The sequence below is a fragment of the Pseudonaja textilis genome, chromosome 9 (assembly GCF_049901715.1).
Source record: "Pseudonaja textilis isolate UNSWEBS1 chromosome 9, rPseTex1.2, whole genome shotgun sequence".
Classification (NCBI taxonomy): domain Eukaryota; kingdom Metazoa; phylum Chordata; class Lepidosauria; order Squamata; family Elapidae; genus Pseudonaja; species Pseudonaja textilis.
The window spans coordinates 899,868-923,563 of NC_141998.1; the positions used below are offsets into that span (position 1 = coordinate 899,868).

Below are 23,696 nucleotides of genomic sequence, written 5' to 3' on the forward strand. Positions count from 1 at the left end.
ACATTTATACCTGGCAGGCTTTCTCCAGGAGTTGTGCGTGGGATTAGGGCAGAAATGGGCATTTTATGGCCCCCAGGCCACCTCCATCCCTGCCCCCCGTCCAGCCGATCAGAAATCGGTAATAGATGTAAGATAAGGCATGAGCTTGGCTCGTGGGGTCTACAAGGGCAGCCCTAGTCTCTTTCCTTATCAGGAGGAAAATGCACAAATCGTTGTGGGTTGGTTTTTTTTTTTTTCCTGTTTTCTGAGACAAGCTGAGGGCAACCCAGCAGAGCTGGGAGAGTGCGCTGGAAGTCAGGCTCGGCTCCTGCAATGCTTCTGGCTCGATTGTGGTGGGGCATTGTGTCATGCCCTTGTTGGAGACTGACTCCGAGGAGGAGGAGGAAGAACAGCCGACAGGGAATGGGAGTGTGGCTCCGGAGGTTGTGGAGGAGGCTGGGGAGGGGCAGAAGCTGGCTGGGAAGTCAGAGGAGGACGCAGGCCCATCCCCTCTCCATCCTAGGGCATGGAGGGAGAGGATAAGGGAGAAACATGAATGGCGTGGTCTACGGGGGAGGAAAGGGCTTTGATCCCCTTCATGGGCTCACCATCTTCTGGCGATTGGCCCAAATTACCCAGCTGGCTTTCAATGCTTATGGTGAGACGGACTAAAACTCGGTGTGTCCTGTTTTTCTAGCCTGGTATCTTAAAAACCAAACTGGTTTTTCATTCCTGATGCTTGGGGCTTGCTCCTTGATAGCTCTTGTTTAGCCATCGTGAGTAATACGTTCGGAGTTCTGTAATTATTTTAAGGGCAAAGTATCAACCAATAGTACTTGGGAGATCACCCCCATGTTATAATTAAGCCTCACCAAATCCAGCTTACATGTGGATTTTGGTATTTGCACACAATGGCTCTTTGCCTTACATATGGTCCTTGGAGCCATCTGGGTGGCCGAAACTCTTAGCAATCTTGGCATTTAAGTATATTACTGAAACCATTTAAGTCAGGGGACTGTAACCTTGGCCCCTTTAATCCTGGCAGACTTCAACTCCCAAAATTCCGGTTGGATCTCCTGTTCAGTCCAACAGGATCCTGTTTTGCCAGTGCATTTTATTTATATTTATTTATCAGGTTTGTTAAGATGATCCAACTCCACAAAACCTTTGAACAGCTCATAAAAAGTTAAATGAGTGTGGACCTTAAAAAAAAAAAGGAAATTATAGCTGGAGGCAGTTAAAGACTTGAGAAAACTTGCTTCTCCAAGCGGAATTGCGTCTCAATGAAGTTGGCATTGAGGACGACCCTATTCCTTGCACATTTCCCTTTCTTGCGGGATTATTCCCAGTCCGAGGTTCAAAGAAAGCCACCTCTTATCTTTAAGGATGTTTTCTTCCGGGAAGCTTCCAAGAAGAGACTGGATCGCCATCTGTCAGAAATGGTGTAGGGTCTCCTGCTTGGGCAGCGGCCCAGGGGTGGGGTTGAGCTAGATGACCTCCAAGGTCCCTTCCAACTCTGTTCCTCTGCAATCTGAAGGAATTTTTGTGGCTATTGATGGCACTTTTTTTTTTTTTAAAAAAAGCTGTTTTTGAATACTTTCCTTTAAATTAAAAAGAACAGCAGCCACAATCAATAAACAAATAAAAGCAAGCAGGCAGGGAACAAAGAGCTTCTTTCGGCCTCTTTTAAGTGGCAGCTGCAGATGGCCGAGTGTCCTCTTGACCAGAAGGAAAACCGAGGAAGAAGTAAAGCTGGCTTGGTTATCCTTTCGGAGAGCTTGGCGGCTCTGGAAGCCTGGTGGGAAAAATCCTGCCTCGTTGGCTAAATTCTTCCGTGTTTCTTCCTCCTCCTCCTCCTCCTGAGACGGGCCAGTTGACCTTTTGGATCTCACGCTTCTTAACAGCATCCCATCATCCCTTCAGTTGCGTGAGTCACCCAGCCTGCCTTCTCCTCCCCGCTCCCCTGAATAAATAAGGAATAAGATGCTATCTGGGCGATCCAGCAGACGGAATTTCGTGGCTTGCTCGGAAGTAGCTCGTTTTGGCCAAGGTCCCAATGGCCGCCTCCTCCTCCTCCTCCTCCTCTTCCTCCTGCTCTTCGGTTTTTGTTTTGTTTTAAAAAAAAGATGGACGTTTCACACCTGTTTTCACCTTTCAAACCACAGCTGGGCAGGCAGGGGGCCTTTAATTTCCCAAGCATCTGGGCTGGGAAGGCAGCCCCTGCTGAAAACCCAGAAGCTGCCTTGCTTCGGGCTGAAAGCAGCTGGAGAGATGGGAGAAAGTGGTGGCTGCTCCTACTCCTGCTTTGCCAAGAAAAATGAGAGGGGGAGGATGGAGAGCAACGTGTTTTTCAGCCAGGGCGTGCCCCCCTCCATATCTCTCCGGAAGACAAGCCTGGTGATCCAGATGCTTCAGGGATACCTAGGAACTCAACCTCTGGTGGCAAAAGCCCCCAGATGTGACCCGGCCAGATCAATTGTTTTACTGCAGAGCCAGATCGATGCCATCTCTGTGCAGAAGATGATCTGCCTGTTGCGGGAGACAGAAACCAAACCCTGAATCAGGGGTGTCCAACCTTGGCAACTTTTAAGACTTGTGGACTTCCACTCCCAGAATTCCTCAGCCAGCAAAGCTGGCTGAGGAATTCTGGGAGTTGAAGTCCACAAGTCTTAAAGTGGCAAGGTTGGACACCCCTGCCCTAAATGTAGGCTGGCTCCAGGGTTGAGATTCTAGGCCTTTTTCAAGTTCACAGTCAGTCCCTTTCCTGGCCTTGAGAGCTGGAGCATCTGCTCGGCATCTGCTATAACAATGGCGGCTGGATTGGGACCGTTTGGTTCCTGCCTCACCCACTTGAACACTGAATATTTCACTGTGATGATAATCGGTTGCTGGTTATCTCTTCCTAATGGCTGCTACCACACCTCCCTCCCTCTCTCTCTCTCTCTTCCCCTTTCTCTGTCTCTCTCTCTCTATATATATATCTCTGTCTCTCTCTCTCTGTTTCTCTCTCTCTCTCTCTCTCTCTTTCTCCCCCTTTCTCTGTCTCTCTCTCTCTCTATATATCTCTGTCTCTCTCTCTCTCTGCTTCTCCCTCTCTCTCTCTCTTTCTCCCCTTTCTCTGTCTCTCTCTCTCTATATATATCTCTGTCTCTCTGTCTCTCTCTCTCTCTCTCTCTCTCTCTCTCTTTCTCCCCCTTTCTCTGTCTCTCTCTCTCTCTATATATATATCTCCGTCTCTCTGTCTCTGTTTCTCTCTCTCTCTCTGCATCTCCCTCTTTCTCCCCCTCTGTCTCTCTCACCACAGCAATCTCTCACCATCTCCGCTCTATTTCAAAAGTGCTGAATGGACGGTGTTTATACTGGGTTGCACGGATGCCTCCACACCCCGAGAGTGTGCCCCAGAAATGCCAGTGTTGTGATTTTGGGCCATTTTGTGGGTTTCTGGGCGGTTTCAAGAATGCCGCCTCCTCCTCCTCCTCCTCCTCCTCCAGAATGAAAGAGGCCTCGTGCCACCCCATGGCCTCCAGCACACCCTCTGCAGGGTAGAATGTGGTGAAACCGTGCACGGTGGGAGCATCGATTGTGGTTTGGCTCTAAGGCCCGTGGCTTCTTTAGTGGGATTGAACCGTGGATCCGAGGTGGTGCCATCCAACGAAGACCTGGGGATGATTTTGGGAAGTCCAGGCTCTCTCGGGAGGTTCTTAGGCTGCATCTGCATCTATGCTGAAAGGGCAGGGTTACTAATTGTGACTTGTGAGTCGCAGGCATTAAACTGACTGACTCTGCAGGGGAAAATGTTGTCTTTTTGTGGCTTTGATCCTCTCTCTTCACTCCAAGCATCCCTGCCTAATGCAAGTCAACGGAGCAGGAAAACACCAGGTGAAACCACGCTTGAGTTTGCCTAATGACCTGTTCCTGTGAATGTGTTCCCGCCTTGGATTTTGCTGGGTTGAAATTTGCCCCCTTGGACAGTGGTGCTTCCTTCCTCGTTTGCACCTCTAGAAAAAAAAAAAAAGGCTTTCAGCAGACACATGCGATGCGCTCCTCCAGATGCGTCCCCAGATGTCAGTTTGGAGGAGGAGGAGGAGGAACCATCCCCAGGCATGTCGGGAGGGGAGCTGATCATTGGCTGTGAAGCAGGGGTTGCGAGTCCAAGTGAGAGGGAGTGGCTGATGGGAGAGAAACTGCTGGTTGGGAGGGAATTGGAGGAAGCGCCGCTGCAGCCGGAGAGCCCCGAGGCTTCAGGGTGGGGAAGCGCGCAGCTACAGCCGTTCAGGGATGAGAAAGGGGAACTGCCTTCTGCAGCTGATCCAAGGACACGTAGGGAAGACACAAGGAGCAGGAGCAGTGAAGGTCACCCTGATTACACGTGAGGAGGCAGCCTCATCTTCTGAGAGGGATCTTGGAGTCTTGGTGGACAACCAGCTAAATAGGAGCCGGCCGTGGGCAGCCGCCGCCAAAAAAGCTAAGTTGCATTAACAGAGGGATACAATTGAGATCAAGTGATGTACTAATACCACTCTATAAAGCCTTAGTAAGAGCACACCTAGAGTACTACATCCAGTTTTGGTCACCACATTATAGAAAAGACGTTGAGATTCTGGAAAGAGTGCAGAGAAGAGCAACCAGGATGATGAGGGGACTGGAGACTAAAACATACGATGAACGATTGCAGGAACTGGGCCTGGCTAGTCTAGGGAAGAGAAGGACCAGGGGAGACAGGAGAGCGGTCTTCCAGTATTGAGAGGAGGAAGCGGGTCAAGCTATTCTCCAAAGCCCCTGAGGGCCAGACAAGGAATAATGGATGGAAACTGAACAAGGAGAGATTCGACCTGGAAATGAGGAGGAATTTTCTGACAGTGAGAACAATCAACCCATGGAACAGAAGTTGCCTTCAGAAGTTGTGGGAGCTTCATCCCTGGAGGCTTTCAAGAAGAGACTGGACTGCCATCTATCAGAAATGGTATAGGGTCTCCTGCTTGGGCGGGGGGTTTGACTAGATGACCTACAAGGTCCCTTCCAACTCTGATTATTTGTTAAATCCCTCTTGAGGGGCTGCACCAGAAGTTGGCTGTTTAGCACAGCAGACAATTGGAGACAATGTGGGGAACGAAACGTTCACTTCCTAGCTGCATGTTTCCTGGTTGTTGCAATTCCTGACTCACTTTGGATCATGTTTTGTGAATTCTGGACTTTTCTTGCCTCCTGAGCCCTCGTGTATTGTGGATTCAATTTTGCCTGATGGATTTATCTTGTTTGGGAAACTTTCAAGGGCCTTGTGGATTCCTTGGCCATTGCTCTGTGGACTAGCATTGGCCTGCTTTGGGCTGGATTTAATTGGGACAGCGCTGGGTTTTTGATGAAGGGAATTGCTGTGGAATATTAATAAAGCCACTAAATCATCATGACAGGTGCGTGTGAGTGAGCAGGACAGCACAATATTACCTGGGGTGGCTGACAGAACATCCTGGTAGCTGCTTTAGGAGTCTTCATGGTGGGAAAAGCATGCACAAATTCCTCTTTTTTGTTTTGCTCTTGCCGTTTTGGAAACATTAGACCTATTTAAAAATTGAATTTAAACTGCTTGAATTCATACTGTATTCACTTTCATATTTATTTGATTTAAAACACGTGTGCCTTTAAATTATTTGAACTTTGCTGTTGAAAATGGCAGGTATACAATCTGTTGGTAGCCTGAAAAAAATGTCGGAGGGAAGGGAATGGAAAGGAAAGAAGGAGCGGGAAGATAATTCAGGCACCCCTTCTCAAACTAAAAGGGAATTCCAGTGAATTAATCAACTGGATCTTGTTCCAGAATGAGGACTTGGGTTTTCCAGTAGGGTGGACAGCTTGACTCTGCTCCCAAACTCTTATTCCTTATAGATTGTGAAATATAAATGGTGCTCTCAATTGCCTTATTTAAGCAAAACACCGCAATTCCAATAATCTTACTAATTTTAATCTTGGAAAACTCTGCATAAAGAGCACCATTAGGACTTGTAGGCATCTAAAGGGATCCCTCCACTGTTCCCACCCCAATTCAAGTGGTTCCTTACTCCCACGGCCAGCTCCATAGTTAGAGTATGCTAGCTGAGCTTGGTCCTCTCTTGCCTTTCTCAGGGGGCTTCGCTATCGTATTTCTGGTGAGGACCAGCAATGGGATGAAATGTGCCCTCAAACGGATGTACGTGAACAACGAATACGATCTGCAAGTTTGCAAGCAGGAAATCCAGATTATGGTGAGTATGTGGAGCCCTCGTGATGCCGCCTTATGGTATATGTTTACATGGGGACGAAAAGCATTTTTAAGAGACAGAGCGGGGGGAAAACAGCGGTTAATGAGAGAGGTCGTGCATTGATTATTCAAAAAATAAAGGCATGAAATGGACAAATTGACTTCAATGGTACAAAAGAGAGAGGAGTCTGAATACTATAGAATTTGGAGAAAATAGTATAATTGGATTGAATGAAGACAGAAAATGAAGGAATTAAAGATAAGCAACTTATAGATTAAATGTGTATATTTGCACAAATTTGTATATATTTGTAAATATGCACAAAAGATAGAAATGTACGAGATGGATGTCACAAAACTGTTAACATCGCGATATTTTTTGTTTTATTTTTAAAATATGCAAAAGACTAATAAAGTTTATTTAAAAGAGAGAGAGAGAGAGAGGCGTCGTGCAACGCTTGTTGATCTTTTAAACCTTGAAGGAGAGGTTTGTTTAAACTCCAGCAACTTGGAACTGGGGCACGGAGATCAGATGTAAGGCTAAGGGTCAAGGAACAATCAGCAAACAGGCTGGTTAAAAGGGGAAAAAAATACCAGGGATTTCCTTTGCTCGGTTAGGAAATTAGTGGTCTTGCGTGCAGGTTTATAGCTGTGGCTCACAGTAAAAGTGTGCCTTTTGCTCTTTTTCCAGAGGGATCTTGCGGGGCACAAGAACATTGTTGGGTACATTGACTCCACAATAAATTCAGTGAGCAGCGGAGATGTATGGGAAGTCCTAATCTTAATGGATTTTTGCCGAGGTATGGAAACATTCGTGGGAACCATATTTGCAAGCCATCTACTATTCCAGAGGCCTCCGAACTTGGCCACTTTAAGGCGGGGGGACTTCAACTCCCAGAATCCTCCAGCCAGCTGTGCTTGTTGAAGTCCACCCGTCTTAAAGTGGCCAAGTGTGAGGACCCCTGGGCTAAAACGACGACGTCGTCGTTCAAGCCAGGCCCTCAACCGTTCGGCATAATAAGCTGGCTTGCTTCGGGGGTCAAGTGAACGTGGGAGTCGTTTTGTTGAACCTGGATTTCGAGCAGGCGTGTGCTTTAAACGCCGGGTGGCTTTTGGGGCAAATCCTTCCCTTCCTTCCTCTCCTCCAGGAGGCCAAGTAGTGAATTTGATGAACCAGCGCTTGCAGACGGGGTTCACGGAAAATGAAGTCCTGCAAATCTTTTGCGACACCTGCGAAGCGGTGGCCAGGCTGCACCAGTTCAAATCGCCCATCGTCCACAGGGATCTGAAGGTAGCGATGGCGGGATCTGGTGCAAAGGCCTGGGCGCGGTTGGGTGGGTCGTAAGAGGAAAGGCACAAAGCCTGCTGCTGCCTTTCAACCCGGACAAGCTTGAAGGATCTCCTCCAGCTGGCAAGAGGGTTACACACAGGATGGCAGGAGTGGTAGATTAGGCCACTTTTCAAAGCATTGGGACATAACACATGCAGTCCTTGTTTAGCAACCGCAATTGGGACCAGCAACCTGGTCATTAAGCAAAGCATTCAGTGAAGCGAAGTGGCTGCGAAGGGAAACCCCCACTGTATTTACGATCTTCCCTCCGCTCTCCTTTGCGTTACAGACGGCAAAAGGTTGCAAACGTGTAGATTGGCCGCCAAGCTTATTTTTTCATCCCAGTGAAATTGCTCCCCTGCAGGGAGTAAAAACTCTGAAAATACATCAGCAAAACTCTTGGCTTAATTCATTACATTTATGTAGTTGCCCGTCTCATCTAGCGCATTGAGTAACATCCCGTATGAATGACTCCTTGACAATTAAAAGAGGACGAGAACAGAATAAAGGCCCCACCAAGGATAGCTCTGGGCCAAGAACATCCAACTGAGCTCAGGTAGGAAATCCCTGGAGTATGTCAGGAACCGGTTTAGCTTGAAGTGTTTCTCCCGTTGAGATACCTGGTTCTGGGCAGCACACGCTCCAGAAGTTATCCATTATCCAAAACAAACAAAAACAAACCACCACTGCTCACCTGTTGGCCCTGAGCTTATCGCAGCTACCTGCCTGTTTCGTTTCCAGGTGGAGAACGTCCTGTTACACGATCGTGGCCACTATGTCCTCTGCGACTTTGGGAGCGCCACCAATAAATCGCAGAATCCTCAACTGGAAGGAGTGAACGTAGTGGAGGAAGAAATTAAGAAGTGAGTCTGCCTGTTTTCAAGGTTTTTTTTTTTTTAAAGACTTTTTGTACCTAAAACATTTTACATCTATCAGACTCGCAATAATGCCACAGTTTCTCTCAGGTGCTTCATGGCTGCGTTGATCCATGCACACCCGTATGAATCCCAATATCCAGTTGTGTAAGCTTTGAATATGAGTAGCAACTACAATATCCCACAGGTTTAAGATTTTAAGTAAGGAAAGAAAGAGTTCAGGATTAACCAGCCAGATTTAGAAACTAAGGGCCAATGGGGTCATCAGGCATTCCAGAAAAAGCAAATATTTCTATCTTTTGAGGAATTTTGAAAAAACTACAGCAAAGTGAGAATATTTGAATGCTTTGAGAATTAGACGAGAAACTAATCAAGGAGAGGTCCAACTAAGGAGGAATTTCCTGACAGTGAATACAATTAATCATTAGAACGGCTTGCTTTCAGAAGTTGTGAATGGTCCATCACTGGAGGCTTTTAAAGAAGAGATCGGATAGCTTTTTGTTCAGAACAGTATAGGTTGGACTAGAAGACCTCCGAGGCCCCTTCCAACTCTGTTATTCTGTTATTTCAGGCTAGGAACTGCCAAGTTTTCTGATGAACATTTGAAAGATTACTTGATGGCCACATGGCAGAAGTTTAAAATAAATAATCATTCCCACTGAATATGAGATCCTGAGAATGAGCCTTTGTATGGTTACTCTTTATTGCTGGTGGAATTTCTAGCATGTACATAAAAGGAAGATGAAATTGGAATAAAGATGTTGACAGACTCCTAGGATTTTAATAATTGTGCTTATATTGGTGACCATCCTTATATCTTTCAGGTTCAAATAATCACAAGCAGTCTGCTTTTTATTTTGGCACCAGTAACTACATAAACGTGGCATTTTATCCCACGAGTAGGAGAGAATAACAATCTTAACTACTAAGGGTTATTTTGACTATCCAAAAGGCAGCAGTCCTCTTATCTGGTGGGAGAAATTGTTTATTTTTGAACCTGCTCAGGCATTTCAAATATTAACTCTAAAGGTTGTTCAAGGAACAGAAAATCCTAATTAGTTTTATGGGAGGGAAACGCCACGAGGTTGGTCAGAGTGTCACAGCTTACTCTTCGATTGCAAAAACACGAATTTGTGTTTTGTTGTAGGTATACCACGCTCTCGTACAGAGCTCCAGAGATGGTCAACCTCTACAGTGGCAAACTGATCACCACAAAAGCTGATATCTGGGTATGTAGCCTCGGGATGGTGGCCCAAGGGAGTGCAGGAGTTGTGTTTCACCTTCCAAATTCTCTTTCTCTTCTGGCGTAGATAAGCCCATGTCGTTTTGGGATCACAAAATCAGAAAAGTTATGGCCAGGCAATATATAATGATAAAACGAGGCATATTTAGTGGTGTGCTTTATTGAAGTATTTTATGGAGAGAGGAGGTGTCAATATTTTATAGCATGTCATAAGAATAAGACTTGCAGTCTGCCTTTGTATTGTTCAGGCTTGTATGTTGCTTGGAATCTCTGATAATATGGTGAAGGTAGAAATAAACATTGATCAAGAGACGGCTGTAGGCGGGAACAAGGCATGGGAAGCGACTCCGCATGCCTTTATGACACGCAATTAATGCGTATTATTCATCCTGACTGGCATGCACGTTGCACACTTCACATTCTAGCTGTGATGAAGTCACGGCACACATATCAAGCTTTGGGGCAGTTGACTCAAATCAGAAGAAAATCCTTTTCCCCAAGTTTGAATCCCCCGGTCTTCTTTAGCTAGATTGATGAAGGGGACCGTGTTAGAAGAATTTCAGCAGCTAAACTCTTTCCCACTTAAAACCAACTCATCTTCTAGGTATTAGGCCAGAGGTCTCCAAACTTGGCAACTTTAAGACTTGTGGATTTCAACTCCCAGCCAAGCTGGCTGAGGAATTCTGGGAATTGAAGTCTTAAAGTTGCCAAGTTTGGCGACCTCTGTATTAAGCTTTGGTGATTTAATTCTTACAGGTTTTTTTTTTCTGTGAACAAGTAATGGAGAGGTTTTAAAATATGGCCCTGGCTTGTCCAGGGAGCGGAGGGCAAACAGCAAGGAAGCCCAGCTCAGGAAGGGCTGTTTTGTGGCAAGTTGCTCTTTCCCTATCTCATTTTCCAGGAGATGTAAGGAGATTAATTATAAGTGTCTAATTAATCTGGGTTTGGATGAGCTGTGCTATGAGCCTGGAAGTGTCAATGTGCAAAAGTGTCTGTTTAATTCTTATCAGCCTGTGAATTGACCCATAAAGCTTCGTGACCTCATTCTACTTGATGCCTCTGGACTAAAGCCTTTTGAAAGGGTGGCTTGGAAAATCACATTAAATGGGGATGCTCTCAGGCTGCTCGCATGGCCTGCCAAACCAAGCTTAATGTTTACTGAGTTCAAGATCACACCCAGTCAAACCATATGACATAGTGGTCTACTACTAGTTGTATTTTAAATTGTCACTTTGTTGTTTGTATGTATACCGAGAGCTTGAGACAAATTCCTTGAGCACCCAACCGCACTTGGCCAATAAAGAATCCATTTTCTAAAAGAGATGCTAAGAGACAGGAAGCTCTCGTGTAGCGGGAGGGATGAGCAGCGGCTGCTTCAATGAGACCCTGAGGATTGGCTAATCTCCTTCTTCCAGGCCCTGGGGTGTTTGCTCTACAAACTCTGCTATTTTACTCTGCCCTTTGGGGAGAGCCAAGTGGCGATTTGCGACGGCAACTTCACCATTCCTGACAACTCACGCTACACGCAAGACATGCACTGCCTAATAAGTGAGTATCCCCTCTGGAAGGGGAGACCGTTCTGTTCTTTTGGGTTTACAAGTTCTTCGTTGAAACAGCCTATGAAACATAGCTTGCTCTTGATGTCTTTCAAGCCATCTGTCAGGATTCCAGCATTCGCTCTAATTAAATCATGATTCTCCAGCCAAACTTCCATAAACTTCAAAGGATCCATTAGAGGCGACATACTGGCACTGCCCTGTATGCAGCCAACACCCGTCATTTACCATCCCTGGTGACCCTGTTTCCCCCTCCTCTCTGGGTGTGTCATAAATCAGCTTCTCCAACTGAGTCCATTCACAGGCTGGGTGTCATCATTCACGTTATCCAATTAAATACATTTGTGGGCAAAACCTCTGGTAGTTCGGTTACAACCTTTTAAAGAAAAGAGTTGGAATGTACTTTCACTGTCCCCTCTTTTTATGGCAACTACTAAAACAAGCATAGGAATGTTTTATGAGTTGACAGCACCATTGTTTGGTGAGGCTGGCCTCGTCTTGGTTTATTTCTCAATGGACACTTCTGCTCCCTTTGTGTGGTTGCACCAGGGGATCAGGAGAAGAGGCAACCCCAAGTCCTCATGGAGGGATCTGGTCAGCCTGCTTAACTCCCTGTACCAAGGTTGAGGGCTGCCGTAGAGCAATCCAGTTAAGCCTGGATGCTGCTGTCTCCAACTAACCAACTTTCTCTTTTGTAGGGTACATGCTGGAACCTGACCCGGACAAGAGGCCTGACATTTACCAGGTCTCTTACTTTGCGTTCAAGCTGGCTAAGAGGGAATGTCCTGTCCCCAATGTGCAGGTGAGTGACATTTCTCTGCTGTGGGGCTGCAGGCCTTTTTCCCCAACCGTCAGAGGAAGGAAGAGGATGGTTTGCCAAGAGGCCGGAGCCCATAATAATAACAATAACAACAGCAACAATAGGCAAGCACTTAAAAACAATTGGCTCAAAAAGGAGATCCCGTGTCATTTCAGACAAAATGGCTCTCCGGTCTCTTCTTAAAAACATCCAGTGTTGGATAATCCACAACTTCTGGTGGAAATGTCTCTTCCACGGATTAATGGACATTTCTCCTCAGTTCTAGGTTGCTTCTCTCCTTGATTAGTTTAATGGCGTGGGGTTGCATTGTTGTTCTGTCTTGTTCTGTTAAGCGTTAATGAGCCCAGGGCTTGGTTTTGTTTTGTTTTTAATTTTCAGAATTCTCTAATTCCTGCCAAACTTCCAGAGCCTGTGAAAACTAGCGAAGCTGCTGCTAAGAAAACCCAGCCGAAAGCCAGGTGAGCTCACCTTTGGTCTGTTTTGGTGGGCGTGGCCAAATCCGCCTAATGGACACTAAGGTGCTAATGGAAGACCAAGTATTGACATGAGGGGACAAGGACTGGATTTTGCTGAAGAGAAAACGTGCAAAATGTAGGGCTGTTCCCAAAAGGAAGGGATGGCGCAGGCTGGTATTTCACTTCAGACTTCCTTTCCCTTCAGTGAAAAGCTTCTCCAGAATTTCCCCCCTTTTTGTTTTTGCAAAGTAGCACCTCGTCTGATTAACAATTGTTAATAATAAAAAATATATGCCTTTCAATAAAATTTATATGTTAACTAGCCTCCTGTTTTTTTAGACTAACACCAATAATAAATCCCTTTTTGAATTGTTTTAATAAAAGAAGGAAAAGATATCGTATAGGCTGAAAGGAAGACAGTATTCTCTTGTCCAGAAAAATGGCCTTTAAAATAGAAGTCGTCTTAGTATTGATGAGAATTAAGATAATAGTGGCACATGGAAGGTTTTATTGTGGAGGAAAAACCTGTTTTTCAGAGAAGATTGGTTTAAATTGAGCACCAACTGTTTTTTTTAGGTAAAGGGTACATCAAAATAAAAATGACACCAAAACTGACCTTTCGGTGAGAATGGGAGGAACTGAAAAACGAAACCTTGGAAAGGCAGAATAGATTTTTTTTATAAATAAGAGGAAAGAACTGAATTTAAAAAGGGATCCAAATTTGGTCCTGGGGAAAAAAGCTTGATAAGACATATATTATTAGATCTGTGTACCGCCCATCTCATCTAGAGGCGACATTCCAAAACAACAGATAAAAGTAGCTGGGTTTGCTGTCAATAATGGACCATGAAAAACATCGTAAAAGTTTAAAAATATTATTTATTTTATGGTTTGTATTGTATGCCTCCCCGAGTCACGTTTTATAGGCACTCCTATAAATAGGACAAATAAAATAAATATAATGAAGATACAGTGAGAAGCAGGTCAAAGCGACAAATTGAGGCCTAGATAACCTGAAATAACAAGAAATAAAGTCTTTTCTTCTTAACTCTAAATAAAGAACACAGAATTTCAAGGCCGATGTTAAGGATCAAAATTGTGGTTAGGCATTCCTGTCCTTCGCCTTTTTCTAGATCAGAGGTCTCCAACCTTGGCCATTTTCGGACTTGTGGACTTCAACTCCCAGCCAGCTTGGGAGTGGAAGTCCACAAGTGTTCCAGGTGGCCAAGGTTGGAGACCCCAGGTCTAGATGATCCAAACCCTCCTTGGTTTGCCCTTGTTTTTCTTGAACTGCCATCTTCTCCTTTTTGGAGGCACATCATTTCACCTGCTCCGTCTTCTCCCTTCTGTGAACTTCTCGCACTTACCTGGATGCCTTCTTATTGGAGGACATACCTTCTTGCAGTTACCTGGATGCCTTCTTATTCCCCCCCTTTGAGTCTCTGCTTGGTCTCCGTTGGATCGAACGTTTCTGGGAGGTTTAGCTGGTCTCCGTGTCCGTTGAAACATGGTCTTTGTGGGATATTCATAGCACTGGAAGGGAACCAAAGCAATTTAGAGGAATCTGGCCAAATCTGGACAAAGGTCCTTTTTATAGAAGCATCTACAATTGCACTCAACTCTGGCGGCTGTTTCCAAGTCAACTCGGGCGGATTTTTGCTTTCCCTTCCTTCATCTAAAAGTGCCTGTCTGAAACAGGAGGCGGCCTCCAAGCGTCAATGCATTCTGTGACTTTAGAGCACAGGGAGCGGGGAGGTCTCCAAACTTGGTGGGTTTTTGTGGACTTCAACTCCCAGAATTCCCCAGCTGGCCTAGGAGTTGAAGTCCACAAATCTTAAAATTTGCCCAGTTTGGAGACTCCTTGCTTTAAACCAGGGGTCTTCAAACTTGACAGCTGTAAGACTTTGAGGACTTCCAATCCCAGAATTCCTCGTCCAGTCATGTTAGCTCAGGGATTGTGGGAGTTGAAGTCCACAAAGTCTTAAACTTGCCAAGGTTGGACACCCCTGATCTACAGCAGGGGTGTCCAACCTTGGCAACTTTAAGACTTGTGGACTTCAACTCCCAGAATTCCTCATCCAGCAAAGCTGACTGAGGAATTGTGGGAGTTGAAGTCCACAAGTCTTAAAGTTGCCAAGGTTGGACACCCTGATCTACAGGACCAGGGCATCCTCTAAAAGAGTTGGGCCCACTAAAAGCAACTGGCTGTGATGTCCCTCAAAAGCAGCCATTATCCTAACCTCTTGTTTCGTATTATCTGTGGTTGACAGGCTGACAGATCCTATTCCCACAACAGAAACGTCCATCACACCACGCCAGAGACCCAAAGCTGGGCAAACGCAACCCAACCCAGGAATTCTGCCCATTCAACCTGCCTTGACTCCTAGGAAGAGGCCTGCAGTCCAAGCCAGCGTCCAGCCACAAGGTGAGAATCCTTGTTTGTTTAGTATTTATTTATCGCGGAACATGCTTGTTTCCCACCCAGCATCAAATGACTCTGGGCGCCTCGCAGCATAAAGACATTAAAAAAAAAACACATTAAAACCACCAGACATAAAATGGCAAAGTAGATAAATTGAGATCATTAATGCAAGATGCCGAAGGAAGGAGCTGAATATATGTGTGTGGGGGGGATTAGCTTTTAATTAACTTCCCCCCCATTGGCTCTCCAAGCCAGGTCTTCAGGCTCTTATGGAACCTCAAGAGGGTGGGAGCCAAACTCAGCTTAGCGGGAGGTAAGATACAGATACAGATTAACAGAGTTGGAAGGGACCTTGTAGGTCATCCAGTCCAACCCCACCCCCCGCCCAAGCAGGAGACCCTTTCTGACAGGTGGCAGTCCAACCTCTTCTTGAAAGCTTCCAGGGATGGAGCTCGCACCACTTTCTTTCTTTCTTTCTTTCTTTCTTTCTTTCTCTTTCTTTCTTTCTTTCTTTCTTTCTTTCTTTCTTTCTTTCTTTTCCTTTTCCTTCCTTCCTTCCTTCCTTCCTTCCTTCCTTCCTTCCTTCCTTCCTCCTTCCCTCCCTCCTTTCTCCTTTCCTTTCCTTTCCTTTCCTTTCCTTTCCTTTCCTTTCCTTTCCTTCCTTCCTTCCTTCCTTCCTTCCTACCTACCTACCTACCTACCTACCTACCTACCTATCAGATGAACAGAGTTGGAAGGGACCTTGTAGGTCATCCAGTCCAACCCCTTCCCCCAAGCAGGAGACCCTACACCCTTTCTGACAGGGGGCAGTCCAGCCTCTTCTTGAAAGCCTCCAGGAAGGGCACCCAGCCAGTAAACCCTCTGCTTGCTCCATTCAGCTGCCGAGACTCCACCCCGCAAGGGCTTACGGGGTTGTTAAAAAGAAGATGAAGTCATCCAGGTGGACCTCTGAGTCTTGGAAGGTCCCCAGTCTGGGCAGCCCCTTCCTAGTCCGTTTTTTTTTTAAACGGTTGCCAGGTGAGCGTACAGGAAGTGCCCCCCCCGGGCTCCATTTTAACCTCCTGCCCCGCCCTGCTCTCTGCTTGCAGCTCCAGCTCCTCTGGCCGGCGGCCAGCCTCCCCTTCCTGCAGCGATTCCTCAGCCAAACGCTCTGCCTCAACCGACTCAGCCCAAGCCCAGCGGTGCTGCCCAGCCAGTGGCCACCGCGCAAGCCCAGCTCCCTTCAGCCCAGGCCACGCCACAGCACCAGCTCTTCCTCAAGCAGCCGCAGCCGCAGGCGCCGGCTCTCTTCTATCAGCAGCAGCCTCCGCAGATGCCGCCCCTGCAGGCTCAACAGGTAAGGCTGGCAACGTCCAGTCGTCCCCCCCTCCCGCCCCTCCCCCCGCTTTTGTCAACTGCGTCCGTCTGGCGTGGGAGTTGAGGTGGCAAAAGCAGAGTGGGTGGGGCCGGTTTGCAGGATGGAAGTTAGCCTTGGCCTCATTTAGCGACGGCTCGCAGTTAAACAGCTGTGACAGAAATGTAACTCCTTTGCCCAAATCCTCCTGTTCTCGACCTTCGGAAGTCTGGCAAGGAAAGCAGAAGAAGTAAGATCATCATAAGCACGGTTGAGGATCATCATAAGCATGATTTATTAGAAGTGATCATGTCGGCATTACCTGGATGCAGCCGATACTAAAATACATCATTTCCCCCTTGACCCCGGCCTTCCTCCCACCCCTGAATGTGTATTCTCCAATGGGACACATCCATAGCCAAGAGTCATCAATCATGCTCTCCAGTAATATTCTTGTGCTTTGGCAGTTTTGGGCTGCCAGGGCGATTATCTAGGCACTAAGGGAATGCTCTGTTTTCCCCCACTTCCTTTTTCTGACAGCTAAAAGGACCAAAGGAGTATATTTTTAGATGACAGTTTGTTTATATGTCCCAAAGGTGCTTTTTTTTTCAAAAGGCAATTGGGCTTTCTGGTTTTTCTTCGAAGATGTTTTGCTTCTCATCCAAGAAAGAAGCTTCTTTAGTTCTGACCCCAATTGTAGTGGCTAAAAGAGAACGGACTGTATATCATTATGGGTAGGGTCATCCAAGCCCATAGAGGAGGGGTCTCCAACCTTGGCCACTTTAAGCCTGGTGGACTTCAACTCCAAGGTTGGAGACCACTGCCATAGAATTTCTTTGTGCAAACACAGGCTCTGGGAGTTAATCCTGGTGCCCCATCGGAGTCAGTCGGGCCAGGAAAACCGAAATCACACCTGCTTTAATCCTCAACCTCTTGCCTTTTGCTCCACCATCCATCCTTCTGTGAGTGAGAAAGAGGAAGAGAAGGAAGGACGCGTTAGACCAGAGCAGAGCAGGTCGAAACGGCCGTTGGATTCAGGGTTTAATCCCACTTTTCAGCCTCCATGACGGGTGGCCCTTGGACCTATGTGTCAATCAGCCCAGTTGTCAGGATTCCGGGCGGTTGCCCTAATGAAATCATGAGCCTTGAGCCAAGCTTCAAAAGAATCCAGAAGGTTTATTAAGAGCAACAAGTCCGGCATTAGCCTGCATGAAGCCAACTCTATGTAATTTACAGTCCACTGTGACCCTCTTTCCCCCCCCCTCCTCCCTGGGTATGTCATAAATCAGACTCTCCAGTGAAGCACGTTTTCACTGGGCTGGGTGTCATCAATCACGTTCTCCAATTAAGGATTTTCCTGGGCAGAAGATCCGGTAGCCTAGGCTACAATCTTTGTGAGATAAGTGTTGGAAGGAACTTCCGGTTTTAAACGGCCGCCCTGCTCCGTCAGGTTTCTCCCGCCCCCTTGTTTATGGCAACTCTGAAACAGACATAGGAATGCTTTACGAGTTGACACCAGTGAGGGCCCCCCTCCCTTGTCTCTCAAACTCTGCTGCAACCACCCGGTCGTTGCGTTGCCGACCGCACTTGGACTGAGTTGTCAATGCAGGAAGGTGGATGGGGAAAACCGAAATTCACGGCGCCCGGCTTTCTGTCTTCCAGAAAAGGGCAGGCAGTGACAAAGGCTTTGCTTTCCTCTCTCCTAGGCCCACAAAATGCCACAGGCTGCCCCGGCATCCGGAAAGCCTCAATTCCCGGGGATGCAGCAGGGAGCAGGGGCCGCCACACAGCCGCCACCGCCGCAGCTTTTGGCCCAGCAAGCCGCCATCCAAGCCAAGATGGTTGCTGGGCCACAGAAGGCCCCCGCACAGCCTTCGGGAGCCCCAGCAGCGCCCAACCAGGAACTCCCGGTAAGGAACAGGCAGACCTTCCTCTCCATGGGTTCGGGTGCCTGGTTCTGCACCATGTGCTGCGCGAGACCAACCCGATGGGCTAAATGGTGCTCAGGATCTACGCCGTAAAGAATAAAGGCAGATTGAAGAACTCTTAGCCCGGTTTGGTGTGTTGTATGAGTGCAGCCATCAGGTCTTTGACTGGGCATTGTCTGAGGGTAGCCAGGAAGTCTTTAACAGACGCAGATAAAGATTAACAGAGTTGGAAGGGACCTGGTAGGTCGTCTAGTCCAGCCCTCCACCCAAGAAGGAGACCCTACACCATTTCTGACCGATGGCAGTCCAGCCTCTTCTTGAAATCCTCCAGGGATGAAGCTCCCACAACTTCTGAGGGCAACTTCCGTTCTATAGGTTGATTGTTGTCACTCTCAGAAAGTTTCTCCCTATTTCCAGGTTGAATCTCTCCTCCTTGTTCAGTTTCCATCCATTATTATTCCTTCTCTGGCCTTTGGTGCTTTGGAAAATAGCTGGACCCCCTTCCTCCTCTCTGGGGCAGCCCCTCAAATATTGCAAGTCTGCTCTCCTGTCTCCTCTGGTTTTTCTTATCACTAGACTATCCAGGCCCGGTTCCTGTAACCGTTCTTCATATGTTTTAGTCTCCAGTCCCCTCATCATCCTGGTTGCTCTTCTCTGCAATCTTTCCAGAGTCTCAACCTCTTTTTCATAGTATGGTGACTGAAACTGGTGAAAACTAGTAGCTTGAACCAGAACTAGATTCCGCTGGTGAAGGGCCTCTCAGCCAACCTTCTCTTAAGGACGAACTTGGTCCTGCTCTGGAAGTTGCGATGAGAACCGATCTGCAAAGTCCAGGGGATGAAGGGCTACTCCAGCTAGTAAACCTGTGGAACTGTTGTGCAAAAGGCATCAATAACCGTGGTTTTGGTAGCGTTGCGCAACAGCCGTGACTTGTGATTGCGGAGGGCAGAGGGAGTGGCCTTGGAGGGGCACTGGGAAGTCCTGTTGCCAATACAGGTAGTTCTTGACTTATAACGGTTCATTTAGCGACCTTTCAAACTTACAACGGCCTGGAAGAAGTGACCTACAACCAGTACATGCCCTAATTATGATCTCAGCATTCCCCATGGTCATGTGATCAAAATTTGGGTGCTTGGCGGTTAGCGTGTATTTATGACGGTTGTCCCGGAATCACGGAATCGACTTTTGCGAGCAAACTCAATGGGGAGGCCAGTCTCTCGACAACCTTGTTGCTAACAACGGCAAGTGATTTCGCTTAACAACCGTGGGGGAAAAAAAAAGGGGGTAACATTGGGTGTGACTGGCTTAACAAGTGCCTCGCTTAACGATAGAAATTCTGGCCTTAATTATGGTTGTAAGTCAAGGACTAGCTGTGTAACGATTAGAGAAACGTGGCTTAAGCCCGTTCCAAGAAACTAGTTTCAAGGGAAAACAATTCAGGCCAGCCCCTCCCTCGTTGGGGAGGGAGGAAGGAGCCCAAAGGGACTTGCAAAATTCGGCTACTAGAGGTTTTACTCCAAAAGGTGATCTTGTTCTCTTCGGCCATGGTTCCTTCTGCTTTGCAAAGACGGCATGTTTGAGACAGATTGTCTGCGGGAACCGTTCAGCCTCATTGGGTGGAGAGGATTCTGGTCAATTGACCAGTGTAAACGATGGTTCTTTTTCTTTCTTTCTGTTGATGTCATCTGTGGGAGGACATTCAGGGTAGATTTACTACTGGAGGAAGCTGAAAGAGCGGAGGGCCTCTTTAGAGCTGGTTACAAGCACTGTGGGGATCGACACATCTGGAATACAGACTCCCCTCAGTGCCAGATGCTACCGTGGTGTGTGAATCGTTAGAGAACCGGATTGACCCACGACCACAAAGAAGGTTCAGTAGATTTGATCTCACTTTGACGGGGCAACCAGTGTGAAGCAAAGGCAGATAAAGATTTATCAAGATAAATATTACAGTTCTGCCATTCTGTTATAACTCCAGCTAAATCATTCATGCATCTGTTTCATAATGGGCATAAGTTCTGACCACATAACATTAACGTTCTTAAATGCTTTATTATTATTTGACCAATCGCTGACCGATCAACTCCCTCTGCTTTCTGCTGGGAAGTGGAGGAGAGGCGGCCTCTCCCACCTCAGGCGGCCTCTCTTCCCTCGCTTGGCTTCCTTTCAGCCTGGTGGGCCAAGACAGACTGGGAGCAGCTCTGCTGTTTGCTTTGGCCTCGGTTCCTAGGCTGGAGGAGGCGCACAGGAGGGAGGAGGCCTTCATTGAGCAGAGCCGGCCGGGGCCGGGGTGGTGATGTGGGCAAGATTGTTTGCAAGCTTCCAAATCACTCCAAAAGAATTTGGAAGGAGTGGATTCCACAGTTTGAATTTAGCTCGATGTCAGTGGAGAGCTTTCATGAGCCTTACTCTGCGTTGCATAGTTGCATAAACATACATTTTATTGGCAGTGCCCCGGTTGGACATAGGTGAGGCCAGAGGTTTCCAAACTTGGCAACGTTACGACTTATGGACTTCCAACTCCCAGAATTCTCCAGCCAGCATAGCTCTGGGGAGCAAAGCAGTGGTGATATGCTACCGGTTCGGCCCAGTTCAACTGATCCGGTAGTAAAAATAACTACCAGTACTGATGAACCGGGTCCTCTGACAATCAACTGAGAGGATGAAAGAAGTGAGAAGCGCACGGGAGGGTGGGAGCTTTTCATTTCTTCATTCTCTCCGCTGATTGGTGCCTTAGGGGCGCATGCACAATCGCCCACCCAATCGGTAGCGACCAAGGTAGAAACCCACTACTGGAGCAAATCCCACGGAAGATGGGAAACCAAAGACCCCCCCAGAACAATGGGATAGACAAGTAGTTGTGTTTGGAGAAGACATCAAGCCATACATTAAACGATAGGCTGCTACATATTACATGCTACATACCTACATGTGGTATGGACCAACCTTGTATGGTTAGTGTAGGCCTCTCTGTGAACCTTGAAACTTTGATTGTATTTATTCTGGGATGGAAATGGAGCCTGGTGTATTTCAGTCCTCTCGGACCCCTTGAAACGTGGCCCATCGTCCTTCTTGGTTTGTTTGAAGTCCTTGATTTTCTGAATTCTTTTTGCAAATCGCAAGGGCTGACTTGCTTCCGAAGCCCTGAGAGGTTTGCTGTAGGTCTCTCTTTGGGGTCCATGTAGCTCAGAGGTGGCCAACTTGAGGCTCTCCCCCCCCCGGCACCACATGGATTCCCTGAGTCCTTTACCTGCAACAGAGTCAGTGAAAAATGGCAGCGGGCTCCCTTGCCTGCCTTTACCTAATGGCCTGTGAGAAGAACCTTGGGAGACAGGAGGGAAGAGAGGCAGCCAAGGCCAGGGGTCTCCAACCTTGGCCACTTTAAGACTTGTGGACTCCCAACTTCAAAGCTGGCTGAGGAACTCTGGGAGTTGAAGTCCACCAGTCTAAAAGTGGCCAAGGTTAGAGACTCCCTGCCTGGACACTGGTAAAACCAGCGATATCTCAGCCCTTAGAAGGAATCAAAGTCAAGATAAGGGAAGTTTGTGCAGAGCCGCAGGTTGGACAACCAGCCTGCAAAAGGTAAACGTCCCACAGCTCTTCTCACCTGCTCTTGATCCGGAGGGAGGCAGGAGGCGTCTTTTGCAGGGGCAACTAACCAGGTCCCTACGTGAAGAGTTACTTGTTAGCTGTTCAGTTGCCAAAGTCTGTACTGTACCCAGGAATCTCAGGCTAACGGTTAGCACCTGGCTCAGACTCCAGGAGGTTCCGCGGCATTCAAGAGGGGTCAGACACAGCCTCTTGTACCCATGAAAGGATTCTAGACAAATTCCCTGTTTGACGCCTTCCCCCCCCGGCTCAACCGTCGATCTCCAACACCCAGAACCTTCAGCGAATAGAACCGGGATGTTCGAGGTGGTTTCCTGCAATCCTTCAGAGGACTAACCTGGGGAGGCTCATGGGATTGGGGAGGGGGATATACTCCTAGGGTTGGCTGCGCTGGAGTTTCTTACTTATACCCTCCTCCCCTGCCCCCCGCATCCGAACAGGCCTTTCGTTTCATGCTTACAATGTATGCGCTTGTCAAGTGCTCTATGCCTCATGAAAACCAGGGCTTTCCCTGCCCCAGGAGTAGCAGCTGCCTCCATCTAAAAGGCCTGGAGCCTTGCCAGGGGTCTCTGCTCCCATCCCTGCAGATGTTGGAAAGTAAATTTCATCCCCCCCTGTACCCCCCCCTGCCCATAGACCGACTCTTAATTATATTCCGCTGCAATCATTCCCGTTTGTTCCTTTTTGAAATGCAGCTTTTCTGGCTCTTGCGTCTGTTAGAGCTGGAGGTCTTTGCACACAATTTTCCCGTTATTACCCGGTAAGGCTCTTGAGTTTCTGGAGCCATCTGGTTTCAAGAGCTAGTCTGGGAGGGGCGGGGGAAACGACCCTCCCCGCTTTCCCTCCCCCCCAGATATTCCTGCTATAACGGAAGTAAAACGTGCCTGAGTGAAGAGGTTTCTTTGGTCATCAGTTTTGTTCATTCCAGGGGCATCGGGGCAGAAGGACACAGGGCTCCTATTAACACAGTTTGAGAGAGAGAGAGAGAGTGGGAGGGAGGGAGAAGGAAAGACAGAGAAAAGGAAAGACAGAGACAGAAAGGAGAGAGAGAGGGAGAGAGAGAGAGAAAAAAGAGGGAAAGAAAGAGAGGAGAGAGAAAGGGAGAGAGGAAAGAGGTAGAGAGAAAAAGGGAGAGAGAGGAAAGAGGGAGAGAGAAAAAGGGAGAAAGAAAGGGAGAGAGAGAAAAGGAGAAAGAAAAGAGGGAAAGAGGAAAGAAAGAGAGAAAGGAGAGAAAGGGAGAGAGGAAAGAGAGGTAGAGGGAAAAAGGGAGAGAGAAAGGAAAAAAGAGAGAGAAAAGAGGGAAAGAGGAAAGAAAGAGAGAAGGGAGAGAGAGAGAAAGAGAGAGAGAGAGAGAAAGGGAGAGAGAGGAAAGAGGGAGAGAGAAAAAGGGAGAAAGAAAGGGAGAGAAAGAGGGAGAGAGAAAAGGAGAAAGAATAGAGAGAGGGAAAGAGAGAAAGGAGAGAGAAAGGGAGAGAGGAAAGAGAAGTAGAGAGAAAAAGGGAGAGAGAAAGGGAGAAAAGGAGAGAGAGAAGAAAGAGAGAGAAAGAGAAAGAACGGAAGGAGAGAGAGAGAGAGAGAGAGAGAGAGAACAAGAACCTCAACTCTCAGATTTCCCCAGCCAGCATGTCGGGAGTTGAAGACGATCTTCGCTCACCGGCCTTTGGGGAACTGAGTGACGGATCTCGGGCTGCCTCTTCTGTTGGGCTTGAAGCATCCCATTTTCATTCTGTTTGCTTTTATGGTTTTAATTGAATGTTTAGTGGCATTTTTGTGTCTTGTAACGCTGGTTTTTATGACGTTTTATGAACTGCGAACTGTCTGGAGTCTTGCAGCGAGCCAGGACGCAAAGGGTTTGCCATCCATCAGCTGATAATTTGGCCACTTCCTCCATCTGAATAGCATCATAAGTTA

The 23,696-nt window shown here is 47.4% G+C and overlaps 1 protein-coding gene across 1 annotated transcript in view; it reads left to right on the top strand.

Annotated features, from left to right (window-relative positions):
• AAK1 (AP2 associated kinase 1) overlaps positions 1 to 23,696 on the top strand; it is a 66,369-nt gene that overhangs the window by 11,882 nt on the left and 30,791 nt on the right. The window contains 11 exon segments of the mRNA XM_087938624.1: positions 6,100 to 6,218; positions 6,906 to 7,014; positions 7,363 to 7,505; positions 8,286 to 8,407; positions 9,567 to 9,648; positions 11,078 to 11,210; positions 11,917 to 12,020; positions 12,417 to 12,496; positions 14,764 to 14,918; positions 16,004 to 16,251; positions 17,955 to 18,158. Of these exon segments, the coding sequence (XP_087794750.1) occupies positions 6,100 to 6,218; positions 6,906 to 7,014; positions 7,363 to 7,505; positions 8,286 to 8,407; positions 9,567 to 9,648; positions 11,078 to 11,210; positions 11,917 to 12,020; positions 12,417 to 12,496; positions 14,764 to 14,918; positions 16,004 to 16,251; positions 17,955 to 18,158 (1,499 nt within the window).